At 36.5% G+C, this 18627-nt stretch overlaps 1 protein-coding gene across 1 annotated transcript; it reads left to right on the top strand.

The window, feature by feature from the left end:
* Positions 1-1591: 1591 nt before the first annotated feature.
* SATL1 (spermidine/spermine N1-acetyl transferase like 1) lies at positions 1592-17210 on the top strand. The gene is given in 6 exon segments (XM_065916789.1): positions 1592-1888; positions 5858-5909; positions 14926-15004; positions 15660-15763; positions 16360-16400; positions 17040-17210. Coding segments are annotated over 6 exon segments (744 nt in total).
* Positions 17211-18627: the final 1417 nt, after the last annotated feature.

Below are 18627 nucleotides of genomic sequence, written 5' to 3'. Positions count from 1 at the left end.
TTGATGAATTTGTGGGGGAGAAGGTGATCTTCCTGTCCTATCCCCCTGCCATCTTAGGACTGACCCCGACTTTGATGATTAAATGAAGTAATGCATACATAAAGACCTATCAGCAAACTGTGAGACTTCACAGCTTCAACCAACATTTTCTGGTATTTTTTAAAAAAATACAAGACACTCCATCTACAACAATATTAGCACCAGCACATAATATATGTTATTAAGGAAGTGATCCAACAGATAAAAAGATAGGAGAAGGAATTCTATGAAAGGAGATGGGGTGAAAGGACAACATACCTGATCTTACAGATATGGGGGGTGGAGATAAGTACAGTGTGTATAATGGATAGGATAATATCATGGTAAAAATCCTGGAACTGGAATCAGATAGACCTGGGTCTGAATTCAGGCTCTTTGCCAACTGTTCAGATCTTGGTTAGCTTACCAAATCTTTTGAATCAATTTCCTTAGAATTGGGGATAATAGGGTTGCTGTGGGATTGAATGTGAAAATGTAAAAAAAAAAAAAAAAGTTCCCACTGAACCTAGGTCAGAAAATAACTCAAAATGTAGTAGCCACAGATATTCTTAATTATTTGTAAAGAAATATTTTCTTCATTAGGGACTTGAATACCTCTCTAGGAGAATCCTTTTAAACATTCTACTGCCTATGGTGTGGGGAAAAGATAATAAGTAAAAGTCAGAACAAAAATAGGAAGTGAATTATTTCAGGGCTGGAGCATGGGGAAAGCAGAAAGGTTTAGGGCAAATATCTTTAAATTGGTTGGTTAAAACAGTGGGCACTGAGGATGAATGTCTAGCATATACTCTGAGATTCCTTCTAGCTTTTTGTTTCAGCCTTGTCGCTCTTGCGAGGAGGAAATAAAGTGGTCAAGCAGGCCCTGCCTCACCCCTCCCTCATCACTTGGGGGAGCATGTATACATGTAAATAAGGGCATTGTGATTTCATCGCTGTGAGGCAGTGACAGTGCAAGGTGTTGCGGCAGTAATAGTCTCCCAGGGTCATTTTCTTCTGCCCCTCACTTCCGGCCCATTGGTAGGGAACAGCCAGATGACAACCTGAAACCCAGATAAGCATACAACTATGATAGCTGGTGGGGTCAACTCCAGCAAATCAGAGGCATCAATAATCTTTTTTAGATAACACTCTTTTATTTTCCCATTCTCATCGTGATAGAGAGGTATCTCAAAGAACGAATCAAGTGAGATAAAACAGAAACATCCTACAGCCTTCCACAACAGCACTGTAGTTAAGGGCTCCTATTACATCAAGGCACTTAGTCATTGGCCAACCAGTCCTCTGCCAACCCACAATCCATCAACTAGTCATAAGTCAACTAGCCCTCAGCCAACCAGACACGAATCAACTAGGTATGAATCAATCAAGCCTACCAGACATGAACCAGCCAGGCACGAGCTTACTTGGTATGAAGCAACTGGACATGAACCAACCAAGCACGAGCTTACCTGACACTAACCAACTGGGTCAACTAGGCATGAGGCAACCAGGCCTGTTCTAAATAAGCATGAGGCAATCTGGCACAAGGCAAGCACTCCTGAGCCAATCAGGCATGAAGCAAACAGGCATGAGCCAATCAAACACAAGCCAATCAGGCACAAGTCAGCCAGGCCTGAGTCAACTGCAACCAGGCCCGAGCCAATCAATCATGAGTCAACTAGGCCCGAGCCAATCAGGCACAAGTCAAACATGCATAAGCTAATCAGGCAGGAGCCAACTAGGAATGAACCAGCCAAGTCTGAGGCAACCAGGCAGGAGCCAATCAAGCATGAGGCAACCAACTGTGACTTCTTTTAGAGTAAGACCTGCGGAGGCTCGAGACTGCCCGGAAATCCTGCATCTAATTAAAGTAAGCTGCTTTCTCTTCATTCCATGGAGCTTCATGGCATTTGTTTAAGACTGAGGGTATGGAAGGCATATTCTGTCTGAATCCTAGCTCTGTCAATTATGACTCATGTATATAAATTTCTGGAAGTTACTTAAGCTCTATAAGCTTCTGTTTCCACATCTAAAATCAAGATCACAATACTATCTATTCACAAGATTGTTGTAAAGATTCAGAATATAAAATGATTACATATAAATTGCTTGACTTATAGTGGGGGGCTTAAAAAATCAAGGGGGAACCAACATGGATATTTCAGGGACCTAATGCGTTGTTCCTCCTGAGGAAATTTTAACTTTAAGAAAGGATCTTCAATAAAAGGAATGCTTAACTCACATGAATGACCTGTCAGTGATAGAATTTCTAGCTAGTAATGGCTAAGATTTTAGGATAGGGCATCTTTGTTTGAAGACCACACCTACTTGTGGAATCTCATGATTAACTGTCCAGAAACAATATTTGTCCACAGCAGTTTTTCTGTGTAATTTCAGACTGTTGTTTGACTACTGAAGCGCATCCACAGATATCCTCCCAGGAGTTCAAGGAGTGGGGTTAAAAGTTTCTCATTTAAAAATTCATTTTAATGGTTTTCCTGGAAATCATCCCAGTGCAGTAAAAGGGACAAACAATTAGCCATAGCTACTGTGCTGGAGCTCTGTGGCACTCAAGGCAATCATTTATGTGATACACAACCTAAACAATTCCATATAAAAGCCCATATAAAAGCAGTTGGTTAGATTTTTTTAAAGGAGTAAATATGTGGCTGGAACAAGTCACCCTTATAAAATATTTTTGTAATGGAACTGTTTCCATCTAATATATAATTTAAATTAGGCCAAGTTTCTGTTCCTTTGGATCAGAGAATGTGTTTTCATGGGCAAAATAAAATACTGGAAGTTTTCAAGTGAAATATGTCTGTCAAAATGATGCTAGGCCTGGTTACAGATCTGTAAGAACTGGATTATCTATCTTTCCATGTCTTCTATTTTATTCTATTCACCAAAGTTCCCACATCATTTCTCTAACTGGCATTAATCCACATGACTAGGTCATCAATCAAGATACTATCTCAACATGGTAATTATTCTTGAACCATATTTTCCCAGGTAGAAAATAATTTTAAAGAGTTTTTTTTTTTTTTAGCTTATTACCTAACATTCAGTTGGCAGTTAATACATTTACTATTGAACAACAATGAATCTTTCTATCCAGAAAACTTACCTTCCTTATCTTTACAAACAGGGCCCACTGTTATCACCAAGGGAAAAACATCACTAGATTCTCTGACTTTAGTGAACCTATATCTGTGAAGTTCCTAACCACATTTACTTTTGAATTTGCCTCTTGTGCTTGAATAAACACTATATGTTTCTTGGAAATAATTTTAATGAATATTCACTGTAGAAAATAATAGAAAAGATAAATTACTCTGTACCACAGACATGAATATGATTAATTTGCTTTTAGATGATCTTCTCTAATGCATATATATCTATTCATCCTTACTCCTATTCATTGCTAAGTTTGCAAGGCGTTCTCTTTGTAAATGAATTTATGAGAGTTTGCCATCATAATAATTCATTCCTTAACTGAGAGTTTTCCAGGTTTTACTTACTGTCCTGCCAAGAGACTTAAAACTCTTCCAAGCATCCTCTATATGCATCTGTTTTATCCTATTAATCACCACACCACAGCATTATTTGGCCATCTAGCCACTTTATGGCTAGGCAGTCATAACTTCCTGCTTATCAGACTTTCCATTTAAAGCCTTTTTATGGTAGTTCTCAAAGTGTGGTTTTTGGACCATGTGCTTAGCACATGTGGAAGGCCATGTGCTAAGTACTATAAAGGATGTTGCTGTTCTTTAATAGCTGTCATGTCCAACTCTTTTGTGATCTCATGAACTGTAGGCTCCTCTGTCCATGGGATTCTCTAGGCAAGAATACTGGAGTGGGTTGCAGTTTCCTTCTCCAGGGGATCTTACTGATGTAGGTATCAATCCTATGTCTCCTGCATTGGCAGGGGGATTCTTTACCACTGAGCCACCTGGGAAGCTCCACTATAAAGGATACCAGATTATTAAACTATAGCTGCTGCCCTCAAAGAGCTTACAGTCTTAGGGAAGGTGCTCCAAACAGCAGCCAAAATGCTCAAACTTCATTGGGCTCTGGTTGCACTGAGAATAAAATCCAAATTTCTCAGCAATGCTTTATATAATCTGGCCCTTGCTGTCTTCCTTATGTATTTTAAAGACTTTTTCCATTATGAATTTAATGCGATTCCAGTCAAAATCTCCAAGAAGAATAAATGTGTGACTATTTCTAGAAAAATTCCAAAAAGAAGAGTGATGAGGGGGTGTGATTCCTACCAGATACTGTAAAGCTGTAAGTAATTAAAATACTATGGTAATCTATTACAGTAGATGCAGAGATAGATCACTGGAACAGAATGGAGAGTCTAGAAGTTCTCTTAGGTATATATGTGAATGTAGTACATAATAGGGCCTCCCTGGTGCCTAAGCAGTAAAGAATTTTCCTGTCAATGCAGGAGATATGGGCTTGATCCCTGGGTTGAGAAGATTCCCTGGAGAAGGTAATAACAACCCACTTCAATATTCTTGCCTGGGAAATCCTATGGACCGAGGAGCCTGGTGGGCTACAGTCTGTGGAGTCTCAAAAGATTTGGATAGCACTTAGCAACTAAACAAGAACAATAATGGTACATAATAAAGTGGACATTTCAATTCAGTTAATAAAAGATGGGTTATTAAATAAACAGTGTTAGGATAATTGGGGAAAAAGACAAAGGTGAAATTCCACCTTCTTACACACAGATAAAACCAAATTAATCAATTATTAATATATAAAGAACTTAAAACAGATTGGTGGTTCCTAGAGGTGGGAGGTGTGGGTGGGGGAGATGGCTGAAGGCAGTTAAAGGATAAAGACTTCCAGGTATAAGATAAAAAAGCTCTGGGGATGTCATATACAGTATAGTGGCTATAGTTAACAAAGAAGCCCATAGTTAACAGAACTGTAGTGCATATTTGAAAGTTATTAAGAGACTAGATCTTAAAAGTTCTCATCACAAGAAAAATTGTAACTATATGACATCATTAATGTTAACTAAACTTATTGTGGTAGTCATATCACAATGTATACCTACATCAAATCATTATGTTGTGCACCTTGGATTAATACAATGTTATATGTCAATTATATCTCAAAAAACTGGAAAAAATAAAAAAAAATTAAGAAAGGAACAAAAGTGACTATTTTTATAATTCCAAAGGGGGGATTGCCTTTCCAAACATGAGATCCAAACTGTGAAAAATTAATTTGAAGGTGTAGAAAAAACTATATTAAAAAATCAAATAAATTCTAAAGTTAAATTGGAAAGAACACCTCACAAACAAATACAACAGACTTCTCTGTAAAGTCTGTGAACTTTATAAGACTTTGTGACATCTACCTTGAATGCTCAGAAAACCTTTTCGCTTTACTTTCTGATTTCATTGTATTCAAGGCTAGTTACCTAGATAGCTACCTAGTTACCTAGATAGACCTTCATAGGAGTGATGTATTGACATAGTTAATTTCTCTATATATTTATTCTCTTGTTGCATATGCTATTTTGGATTTTAAGTTTCTAGATGACTGGAGTTAAGTCTGATTCATTTTAATACTACCCACAGCATTGTATGTTAATAAATGCTCAATGAAAACTTCATGCTTATCATCTTAAGAATTTGTTACTAGGAATCCCCTTGTAGTCTGCTGGTTAGGACTTGGCGCATTTACTGCCATGACATGGGTTTAATCTCTGTTTGGGGAACTAAAAGATACTGCAAGTTGTGCAGAATGGCCAAAATTTTTTAAAAATTAAAGAATTTGTTACTAAACCATAAACTGAAAGTTTTCTCTACTTTGACAGGAATTGGCTGCCTGTGAAAACATGCTAGATGCAGTGAAGTTAACATCAAAGGGTAAGATGATATTTTCAGAGTTAGAAAAAGAAACATGGCGTAATGTATGCACAAAGCGTTACTTGTACCTAGATATGTGGATGCTGCTGTCCTTGGTGCACAAAGAAACTGTCATTAATAGTATCTAGATGTACAGGGCAAAAGTTCGTATGAAGTGCTATTAATAGTTTTGTAAGTGCAGCAGTATATTTTCCCCATTTTTAAAGTATGAAACTGATAGTTAAGTCATCTTTACAGCAGCAATGGACTTCAACATTTTTTCAATATATAAAATGAGACGTGTAGTTGATCAAAGACAGTATAATTTAATGCCCAATATGTTAGAAGAAGCCTGATAGGATGAAATGGATAAAAACAAAATGACTTAAAACTATTTTCAAGGAATTTACTACATTTTGATAGCCAGCAATATTAATAGGCTAGTTCAGTTCAGTCACTTAGTTGTGTTTGACTCTTTGCGACCCCATAGACTGCAGCATGCCAGGCTTCCCTATTCATCACCAACTCCTGGAACTTGCTCAAACTCACATTCATCGAGCCAGTGATCCCATCCAAACATCTTAGCCTCTGTCATCCCCTTCCCCTCCTGTCTTCAGTCTTTCCCAACATCAGGTTCTTCGTATCAGGTGGCCAAAGTATTGGAGTTTCGGCTTCAGCATCAGTACTTCCAATGAATATTCAGGGCTGATTTCCTTTAGGATTGACTGGTTTGATATCTTTTCAGTCCAAGGGACTCTGAAGAGTCTTCTCCAACACCACAGTTCAGAAGCATTAATTCTTCGGTGCTCAGCTTTCTTTATAGTCCAACTCTCATATCTATACATGACCACTGGAAAAACCATAGCTTTGACTAGATGGACCTTTGTTGACAAAGTAATGTCTCTGCTTTTTAATATGCTGTTTAGGTTGGTCATAACTTTTCTTCCAAGGAGCAAGCGTCTTTTAACTTCATGGTTGCAATCACCAGCTGCAGTGATTTTGGGAACCCAAGAAAATAAAGCCTCTCACTATTTCCATTGTTTCCCCATCTATTTGCTGTGAAATGATGGGACCAGATGCCATGATCTTCATTTTTTTAATGTTGATTTTTAAGCCAACATTTTCACTCTCCTTTTTCACTTTCATCAAGAGGCTCTTAAGTTCCTCTTTGAATTCTGCCATTAGGGTGATGTCATCTGCATATCTGAGGTTATTGATATTTCTCCCGGCAGTCTTGATTCCAGCTTGTGCTTCATCCAGTTTGGCATTTCGCATGATGTACTTTGCATATAAGTTAAATAAACAGGATGACAGTATATAGCTTTGGCGTCCTCCTTTCCCGTTTTAGAACCGGTCTGATGTTCCATGGCCAGTTCTAACTGTTGCTTCTTGACCTGCATACAGATTTCTCAGAAGGCAGATAAGGTGGTCTGGTATTCCAGTCACTTGAAGAATTTTCCACAGTTTGTTGTGAACCACACAGTCAAATGCTTTGTTGTAGTCAATAAAGCAGATGTTTTTCTGGAACTCTCTTGCTTATTCGATGATCCAGTGGATGTTGGCAATTTGATCTCTGGTTCCTCTGCCTTCTCTAAATCCAGCTTGAACATCTGAAAGTTCACAGTTCACATGCTGTTGAAGCCTGGCTTGGAGAATTTTGAGCATTGCTTTGCTAGTGTGTGAGATTAGTGCAATTGTGCAGTAGTTTGAACATTCTTTGGCACTAATTTTCTTTGGGATTGGAAAGTAAACTGACCTTTTCTAGTCCTGTGGCCACTGCTGAGTTTTCCAAATTTGTTGGTATATTGAGTGCAGCACTTTCACAGCATCATCTTTTAGGATTTGAATAGCTCAATTGGAATTCCATCACCTCCACTAGCTTTGTTCATAATGATGCTTCCTAAGGCCCACTTGACTTCACATTCCAGGATGTCTGGCTCTAGGTGAGTGATCACACCGTCGTGATTATCTGGGTCATGAAGATCTTTTTTGTATAGGTCTTTTGTGTATTCTTGCCACCTCTTCTTAATATCTTCTGCTTCTGTTAGGTTCATACCATTTATGTCATTTATTGTGCCCATCTTTGCACAAAATTTTCCCTTGGTATCTCTAATTTTCTTAAAGATATCTCTAGTCTTTCCCATTCTATTGTTTTCCTCTATTTCTTTGCATTGATCACTGAGGAAGACTTTCTTATCTCTCCTTGCTATTCTTTGGAACTCTGCATCCTAATGAGTATATCTTTCCTTTTCTCCTTTGCCTTTAGCTTCTCTTCTTTACACAGCTATTTGTAAGGCCTCCTCAGACAACCATTTTGCTTTTTTGCATTTCTTTTTCTTGGGGATGGTCTTGATCCCTGCCTCCTGTACAATGTCACGAACCTCTGTTCATAGTTCTTTAGACACTCTATCTATCAGATCTAATCCCTTGAATCTGTTTGTCACTTTCACTGTATAATCGTAAGGGATTTGGTTTAGGTCTTATCTGAATGGTCTAGTGGTTTTTCCTACTTTCTTCCATTTAAGTCTGAATTTGAAATAAAGAGTTCATGATTTGAGCCACAGTCAGCTCCTGTTTTTGCTAACCATATGGAGCTTCTTCATCTTTGGCTGCAAAGAACATAATCTGGTTTCAGTGTTGACCATCTTGTGATGTCCATGTGTTGTGTTGTCTCCTATTTTGTTGGAAGATGATGTCTGCTATGACCAGTGTGTTCTCTTGGCAAAACTCTATTAGCCTTTGCTCCACTTCATTTTGTACTCCAAGGCTAAATTTGCCTGTTATTCCAGGTATCTCTTGACTTCCTACTTTTGCATTCCAGTCCCCTATGATGAAAAGGACATCTTTTTTGGGTGTTAATTCTACAATGTATTGTTAATTCTATGTTTTCATAGAATCTACAAGATGATGAATTACAACATTTTAGGCAGGGAATGAGAGAAGAAATGAAATGATTAAAGTGTACAGTCCCTGACTTACTTATGGTATGACTTAAAGATTTTTGGACTTTATAATGGTTCAAAAGCAGTACACATTCAATAGAAACTCTAGGTCATATTTTGAAGTTTGTCCTTTACCTAAGCTAGCTATATGCATAAGATGCTTTCTTATGATGCTAGGCAGAAGCAGTGAGCTGCGGCTCCTTGTCAGCGATGTAATCATGAGGGTTAATAACTGATACATTTACAACCATTCTGTACCCATACAACCATTCTGTTTTCATTAAGTAATCAGTAAATTACATGAGATATTCAACACTTTATTATAAAATAGGCTTTGTGTTAGATAATTTTGTCCCACTCTAGGTTAATGTAAGGGCTTCTTCAGTAGCACTAGTGGTAAAGAACGTACCTGGCAATGGAGGAAATAATGAGATGTGGGTTCGATCCCTGGGTCAGGAAGATCCCCTGGAGGAGGGCATGGAAACCCACTCCAGTATTGCTGCCTGGAGAATACCATGGACAGAGGAGTCTAGCGGGCTGCAGTCCATAGGATCACAAAGAGTCGGACCCAATTGAAACAACAGCATGCAGGCTAATCTAAGTGCTCTCAGCAGGTTTAAGCTAGTGAAATGAAAGTCATTCAGTCATGCCCGGCTCTTTGCGACCCCATTGACTATACAATCCATGGGATTCTCCAGGCCAGAATCCTGGAGTGGGTAGCTGTTCCCTTCTCCAAGGGATCTTCCCAACCCAGGGATCAAACCCAGGTCTCCTGCATTGCAGGCAGATTCTTTATCAGCTGAGCCACCAGGGAAGCCCAAGAATACTAGAGTGGGTAACCTATTCCTTTTCTAGTGGATCTTCCCAACCCAGGAACTGAAGTGGGGTCTGCTGCATTGCAGGCGGACTCTTTACCAGCTGAGCTACCAGGAAAGCCCCAGGTTGAAGGTAGGTTTAGGTTTAGGCTAAACTATGATGCTCAATAGTTTGGGTATATTAAATACATTTTTGATTTATGATATTTTCCACTTATGATGAGTTTATCAGGATGTAACCCCATCTTCGGTCAAGTGAAGTCTTGACCTAAATAAAATTACACACATGGGATTCCAAATAAATCTGAGGATCAGTTTCATCACTCCTGTGAAAGAGGATGTTAGAATTTTTATTGGGATGGCAGTGAATCTTCAGATAACTTTGGATAATATTGACATCTTAACAATATTAATTTAAGTCTTATCTATGAACACAGGATAACTTTTAATTTTTTGAGATCTTTAATTTCTTTCAGCAATGTTTTATAGTTTTTTGTATGTATTTCACCTCCTTGGGTACATTTATTCCTAGGTATTTAGTTATTTTTTAGGGGCGGTTGTAAATGAAATTGTTTTTTTTCTTTTGTCTTGAGGAATTGCTTTTTTAATTGATTTTTTGGTTTGTTCTTTGCTGGTATATAACAATACAACTGATTTATGTTTGTTGATCTTGTAGCCTGCAACTTTGCTGAATTTGTATTAGTAGCTTTCTTTTGGATTCTTTGGAATTGTCTATAAATAGGCTTATGTCATCAGAAAATAAGGGCTTCCCAGGTGGTAGTAGTGATAAAGAACTTGCCTGCCAATGCAGGGAACATGAGATGATCCCTTGGAAAAAGGCGTGGCAAACCACTCCAGTATTCTTCCCTAGATACAGGTCATTTTACCTCTTCCTTTCTAATTTGGATGGCTTTTATTTCTTTTTATTGTATAATAGCTCTAGCTATAACTTCCAGTACAATGTTGAATAGCAGTGTTGAGAGTGGGCATCCTGTCAGTTGCCTTTTCTGTAACAATTGAGATGGTTCTGTGCTCTTTTTCCCCCTTTGTTCTGTTAACATGATTGATTTCCTTATATTGAACCATCCTTTCATCCCTAGGATGAATCACACTTGGTCATAATGAATGATCCTATTAATATACTGTTGGGTTCAATTTGCTATTAATATTTTGTTGAGTACTTTTGCATCTGTATTAATAAGGGATATTGGTCTTTGATTTTCTTGTGATGTCTTTTTCTGTATTTGGTATCAGAATAATGCTGACTTAATATGAGTTATAAAAAGTTCCCTCCTCTTCAATTTTTCAGAAAGAGTTTGAGAAGGATTGGTGTTAATTCTCTAAATGTTTGGTAGAATTCCCCAGTGAAACCATCTGGTGGTCCCTGACTTTGCTTTGTTGGGAGATTTTTTATTATTATTGATTCAAACTCTTGTTATGGGGCTGCTTAGATTTTATTTCTTCTTGAATTCATAAGTTTCAAGGAATCTGTTCGTTTTGGCTATCTAATTTGTTGGTGTACAATTCACAGTACTTAAAATATTTTTTATCTCTGTAAGATCAGTGGATTTTAATTACTTGGCTTTTTTTATTTTCTTCTTTGTCAGTCTACCTATAAATTTGTTGACCTTTTCAAACAACCAACTTTTGGTTCCATTGATTTTCTCTATTGCATTTCTATCTTCTATTTAGCTTAATCTTCTTTCTAATCTTTATTGCCTTCTTTCTGCTAGTTCTGGTTCCTAAGGTGTTAGATTAATTATTGCTTGAGGCCTTTCTTTTCTTTTTTTCTTTAATGTTGGCATTTCCAACTATAAATTCCCTTCTGAGCACTTCTTTCACTGCATCTCATAAGTTTTTTTTTTTCATTTATTTTTATTAGTTGGAGGCTAATTATTTTACAATATTGTAGTGGTTTTTGTCATACATTGACATGAATCAGTCATGGATTTACATGTATCCCCCATCCCGATCCCCCCTCCCACCTCCCTCTCTACCTGATCCCTCTGGGTCTTCCCAGTGCCCCAGATCCGAGCACTCGTCTCATGCATCCAACCTAGGCTGGTGATCTGTTTCACCCTAGATAATATACATGTTTCGATGCTGTTCTCTCGAAACATCCCACCCTCGCCTTCTCCCACAGAGTCCAAAAGTCTGTTCAGTACATCTGTGTCTCTTTTTCTGTTTTGCATATAGGGTTATCATTACCATCTTTCTAAAATCCATATATATGTGTTAGTATACTGTAATGGTCATAAGTTTTATATGTTGTGTTTTCCTTCTCATTCATCTCTTTTTTTCTAATTTCTCTTTTTACTTCTACTTTGAGCCATTAGTTTTTTGAGTGCATTGTTAATTTCCACATATTTGTGAATTTCCTAGTTTCCTTCTGCTGATTTCTAGTTTCAATCTATTGTGATTGGAAAAGATACTCTGTATGGTTTTGATCTTTCAAAATGTATTAACACTTGCTTTCTGGCCTAACATATCGTCTATCCTAGAGAAAGTTCAAGAAAAGTGTGTATTATGTTTTTGGGTGGGGTGCACTATTTCTGTTAGGGGTTCAGTTTTGTTCTTATAATCTATCAATATTAATGTATTTATCATTGTTCTGGTTGTTCAGTACATTATTGAAATTGATGTCATGAAGTTCCCTACTATTATTTTAGAGCAGTCTCTATCTTCAATTCTCTCAATATTTGCTTCATATATTTGGGAGCTCTGATGTTTGGTGCACAAATGTTTATAAATGTTATATCTTCTTGCTGAATTGAACCTTCTATCACTAATATCCTTCTCCCCTGTAACAGTTTTCCACTTAAAGTCTATTTTGTGTTATATTAGTACAGCCACTCCAGCTTTCTTTTGATTACTATTTGAATGAAATGTCTTTTTCCATCATTTCACTATCAACCTTGTGCCTATTAAAGTTGTTTTTCTTTTAAAAATTATTTTAACTGGTGGATAATTACTTTACACTATTGTGATGGCTTATGCCATATATCAACATGAATCAGCCATAGGCATATATGTGATGCCTCCCTCTTGAATCCCTCTCCCTCCTCCCTCTCCACCCCATTCCTCCAGGTTATCACAGAGCACCAGCTTTGGGTTCCCTGCATAGAGCCTATGATACAGAGTGAAGTCAGCCAGAAAGACAAATATTGCATATAAATGCATATATATGGAATCTAGAAATTTATTTTTAATTGGAGGACAACTGCTTTACAATGTTGTATTGATTCCTGCCATACAACAACAGCAATCAATACTATATATTCTTGTTTTTTTTAAATCTAAAGTGAGTCTCTTATAAGGGTTTCCCTGGTGGCCCAGTTGGTAAAGAGTCTGCCTGCATTGTGGGAGAGCTGGTTTGATCCCTGGGTTGGGAACATCCCCTGGAGAAGGAAGTGGCAACCCACTCCAGTATTCTTGCCTGGAGAATTTCATGGACAGAGGAACCTGGTGGGATAAAGCCCATGGGGTCACAAAGAGTTGGACATGACCTTTTTAATAGTCAGTGTCTCTTATAGATAGCATATAGTTGGATCATGCTTTTTTTTTTTCTTTTAATCCATTCTGCTAATCTCTGTCTTTTGATTAGGGCATTTAATCCACTTATATTTAAAGTAATTACCAACAAGGAGGGACTTCTGACATTTTCCCATTTGTATTCTATGTAGTTTTTTGTCCTTCATTTCCACATTTCTACCTTCTTTTCATTTTTGCAGTAAAATGTTTTGATTCCCTTCTCATTTCCTTAGGTGCATATTCTATAGATATTTTCTTTAATGTTATCATGGGGATTACATTTATTAGGTTGGCCAAAAATATTTGTTCAGGTTTTATGGAAAAACTCAAATGAGCTTTTGGCCAACTCAATAACATCCAAAAGTTGTAATAGTAAAATTTGAATTTATATTAGCTTAATGTCAACAGCATACAAAAACTCTTCCCTTATATATCTCCATTCCCCCTGTTTACGTCATTGATGTCACAGATTACATCTTTATACATTGTGTGCCCAAGAACAAACATTAATGACTAATTTTATGCACTGTCTTTTAAATCATGTAGAAAATAAAAAGTAGAACTATAAATAAATTTAAAGTGACACTAGTTGTTTTTTTTTTTTTATAATTGCCCATATATTTACCTTTAACTAGGCACCATTATCTTTATTTCTTCATATGGCTTTCAGTATTGCCTATTTTCCTTCTATTTCAACCTGAAGGACTCCATTTTGTGCAGGGCAGGCCTAGTGATAATGAATTTCCTCAGCTTTTTTTTTTCTTTTGAGTTTGGGGGAGAACTGGGGATATCTTAATTTCTCTCTCATTTTTGAAGGATTTTTTGGTGGATATAGAATTCTTGGTTAAGTTTTGCAGTCTTCCTCTCTTCCCCTGTCCTCTGTACTGGCTGCCTAGGTTTCTGATGAGAAATCAGATCATAATCCTATTGAGGATCCATTGTATGTGACAAGTTATTTCTGTCTTGCTGCTTTGAAGATTTTCTCTTTAATTATGTGTCTTGGTATTGATCTTTTGGGGCTTATACTACTTGGAGTTTGTTGAACTTGGATTTGTAAAATGATGTATTGCATCCATTTTGGGAAGTTTTCAGTCATTATTCAAATATTCTTTTTTCCTTACTTTCTCTCTTCTCCTTCTGAGAGCTCCATAATACATATGTTGGTCTGTTTGATGGTGTTCCACAGGTATCTTAGGCTTTTTACTTTTCTTGTTCCTCAGACTTGATAATTTTAATTATCCTGTCTTTAAGTTCACTGACTCTTTTTTCAGCTTGCTTAGAAATTTGGATTTTGAACCCCTGCAGTACACTTTCATTACGCTTTTCAGCTTCAGAATTTTTTGGTGGGGATTATTTTTTATAATTTCTGTTTCCTTATTGGTATCTCTACTTTGTTTATACATATTTTTCCTGTGTGCATGTCTCCCTTTAGCTCTTTGAGCACATTTAAGACAGTTGTTTAAAAGTGTTTGTTAATGATCGAGTGGGTGGGGGCAGTTGGAAGCCACCACTAGGCTGATGGCTGAATTTCACCAAAATTAACTGAAATTTATCAGTCAAGCTGTCCTCTGGAAGCTGCAAGTACAGGTATTAAAATAAACTCTAGTTCCAAAATAGTCACTTCAGGCAGTTTACGCCTGTACAATTGTTGTACAGGTGAAGAAAGGAATTCTGGCATTGCCAACTACACTATCTTCCTTCTCTTTACTCTAAACTTTCTAATATATTTTATGTGAATTGATATTTCAGATTTACTCAGGAATGGCTTTGGGGACAATCCCCTTTTCTACTGTCTGATTGCAGAAGTACACAATCTTCAAAAACCATCAGTTAAATAAACTTCCATTTTTCAATTCAATCAGGACTATATTTTCTCTACCCTGAAAACAAAGTACAGTTTGATAGCATACAGTTACTCTTAAGCCAAGGAGACGAGTGTAAGTACATAAACTAAGTTTTGCTCTCTGAAAGAGAAAATGTGTGGTATGCATTTAAGTTGGACTTCGCAGGTGGCACTAGTGGTAAAGAACCAGCCTGCCAATGCATGAGATATGAGAAACGGGTTCAATCCTGGGTCAGGAAGATCCCCTGGAGAAGGATAGGACAACCCACTCCAGTATTCTTGCCTGGAGAATCCCATGGACAGAGGAGCCTGGTGGGCTACAGCCCATGGTGTCGCAAAGAGTTGGACAAAACTGAAGTGACTTAGCACACAACACACATGCATTTATGTTTGTATATGCACAGAAAAAAATTAGGAAGAATATACTCCACACTGTTAAAAGATGGGTTATCTCTTAAATGTTGTATTATAAGGACTTAAACCTTCTTTATTATACATTTCTGTATTATTTAAAATTTTGTCCAGCAAGCTTTTATTACTTTAATAGATAAAAATGAACACAAAGATATTCCATTTTGGAGGAAAGAACATTGTAAGAGTCAATGTATTAACTTCTTTATAACCCCTCTTTTCTCTTCCTAGGTAAAGTGACTGTTGGATTTGCCATGTACTACTTTACATATGACCCCTGAATTGGCAAGTTACTTTACCTAGAGGACTTATATGTCATACAAGCTTACCAAGGTCAGGTAACACATAGTATTACTTATATTTTAAAAATTAAAATGGTATATTTTAAGGAGTTTTAGTATAAATATGGTGTTTAAGTTAATTTATATAACTAATTCCTATTTCATGAGACTGATCACTATCCTAGTTATCCTTGCATATGGTATGGTGAAGACTCAATCACAGATTAGAAAATATTTATTAGTTCCCATCAAGGCTTGAATAAGCCAAGTTATCAAAACTATACTTTTATCTTTTTTGTTTTGTTTCTTTTTTTTTAAAGCTATACTTTTATCTCTAAAACATGCTTTTACATTTTGTGTTGATTTGTCTAAAATGAATAAGAAATATATTCCGTGATAAGATGAGAGTGACAAGGGCTCATTTCCTCTTCACTGTTCTTTAAAATAAATCCAAAGTCTTTTCCATTACCTTTGGAACCATATTCCAATTCAGAAAAAGAGATATGAAAAACATTCATGAGCTGAATTTCAACACAAGCTATTATGAATATGTAACAACCAGATAACAGGGTTTAAGCTAAAGCAAACAAATTGTTAAGTGGAATTTTTCAACTTATGTTTTTTCATTTTGTATTATCTATTTAAAAGGTCTAGGTATTGGAGCTGAAATGCTGAAGAGGCTAAGTCAGGTATATATTGCAGTTAGTATTGTTATTCTATGTGTTATCCTTTTCTTCATCAAATGTTATTATTTAACATTGCATAAATTAGATACTTTATCTTAACATTGGAAAATAATCTCAAAATATACTTAATCTTTTATTCAAATTAAACTGGTTTTCAAATTAAGATATTGATACAGCTCTTGTTTGACTTATGTTTAAGAGTTGATATAATCCACAACCACATTATATACCTTTTTGCTACAAAGCAGAAGCAAGTAAAAGGGAGATTAGAAGGCAATTTACCCATAAAATGTGTCTACAGTATGAACATGAGAACAATATAAAAAGATTCTTTTGCATTTTGGAAATACATATAAATAAATGTTTTCTGTAGGATAAAGAAAAAAACTGAATTAGATTTATAGAAAAACCAATGAGTAGATTTTGCAAGTTTGTTTTGGACTTCTAAAGAAAGGGTTTTAAAACTCAAGAGGACTTTTTTTCTTTTTACAGATTTAGAGAACTCCAAGCGATAAATATTGCATTATTATTTGGAAGTATTTTACACACACACAGTGCCTTGCATATAGTAGATCTTCCATAAAATAAATGTGACAATGAAGATTATACTTTCAAATAAAAGTAATACTTGTTTTTAAACAGATAGCCATTAGAAGTCAGTGTAACTGCATGCACTTTCTTGTCGTCATTTGGAACCAGGCTTCTATCGACTACTACACTCGTCGAGGGGCTTTAGACCTTTCCTCCGAGGAGGGCTGGCATCTGTTCAGGTTTAACAGAGAAGAACTCATGGACATGGCAGGGGAAAAGTGAAAGGTGACTTATCACTTGTCCCAATATAGGCTCCAACATCTGAATATAACAACTTGTCCCAATATAGGCTCCAACATCTGAATGTCGCCTGAGTCCAACAGCAGTTTGGCTGTCATATAATACAGCAAGTGAACAACTCTGGTTTCAGCTGATCTTTGAAACAGATTTTGTAGATACAACTTGCCATTATCCATATTAACATACTAATGGTTAGTAGAAGAGCTGATAACCCAAAAGAGCAGATAATTCAAAAATAACTTATACTTGGCTTTAGGATATTTATTTTTTTACCTACTGTATCCTATGAAATTTCAAATGCTTATATTTTCATATTGTAACACATCTGAAATTTGGATAAGTATTATGATCAACTGGCAGCACTTTTCCCTTAGAGGTCTTGGATTTGATGAAATATTGTACATTTGCTCACAAACAGATTTGAGGTAAAAAAAAAAAAAGTATAAAATACTAAAGCTAAGTTATGAAAAGCTTACCTATGAATAACTAGTAAATGAACTGCTTTCCCACCTTGAGCAGATCAAGGACCACTGCCTTGACTTCATCTCAGAACTACATTCCATCTCTGTCTTTATTTTTGAACTAAATTCCATCTCTGAGAAACCAACTTTTGTTGTAACTATCTTAGGGAAGATATTACATAGCACACTGTATCTGTGTATGTTTCTATCCTTTCTAGTAGGATATAAGTATTTTGATAGAATTATAATTATTTTTTCACCCTACATTACAACCAGCATGTGAGTTCCTACTATGTACCAGGTATTGTGGGTATAAAAGCTATGAAGTGAAAGTGAAAGTTGCTCAGTTGTGTCCACCTCTTTGTGACCTTCTGGACTGTAGCCCATCAGGCTCCTCTGTGAAATTCTCCAGGCAAGAATACCAAAGTGGGCAAGTTGCCATGCCCTTCTCCAGGGGATCTTCCCAACCCAGGGAACGAACCTAGGTCTCCTGCATTGCAGGCCGATCCTTTACCATTTAAGCTACCTGGCAAGCCCATTGAAAAAGCTATACAAAGATGATTCAGTTATACCACAAGGAACCTTGTAAATGAAAAAAAATACTAATCTAGCTTTAGTTTTATAATAAATTATGTGGGCTATCACAGCCATAAGTACCAAATGTAAGAGAATGTACAGGAGAGTATCTAAATCCTACCTTGGGGAACTGAGAAAGGATGGGTTTGAAGAATAAGTAGGAAGTTGGAATGAAGTGTGACAAGACAAAAACAATTCTGAGACACTAGCATAGGCAGAGAAAGAGGTAATAAGAGAGCAAAGCATGTTTATGAAGCAAGTGGTATTATAGATAACATACTGGGCAGCCAAAAAGTTTGTTCAAGTTTTTCTGTACAGTGTTATGGAAAAATCCAAATGAACTTTTTTGCCAACCCAATATA

The sequence above is a fragment of the Muntiacus reevesi genome, chromosome X (genome assembly GCF_963930625.1).
Source record: "Muntiacus reevesi chromosome X, mMunRee1.1, whole genome shotgun sequence".
Classification (NCBI taxonomy): domain Eukaryota; kingdom Metazoa; phylum Chordata; class Mammalia; order Artiodactyla; family Cervidae; genus Muntiacus; species Muntiacus reevesi.
The sequence above is the reverse complement of the archived record's forward strand: the minus strand, read 5'-3'. Positions and strand labels throughout refer to the sequence as shown.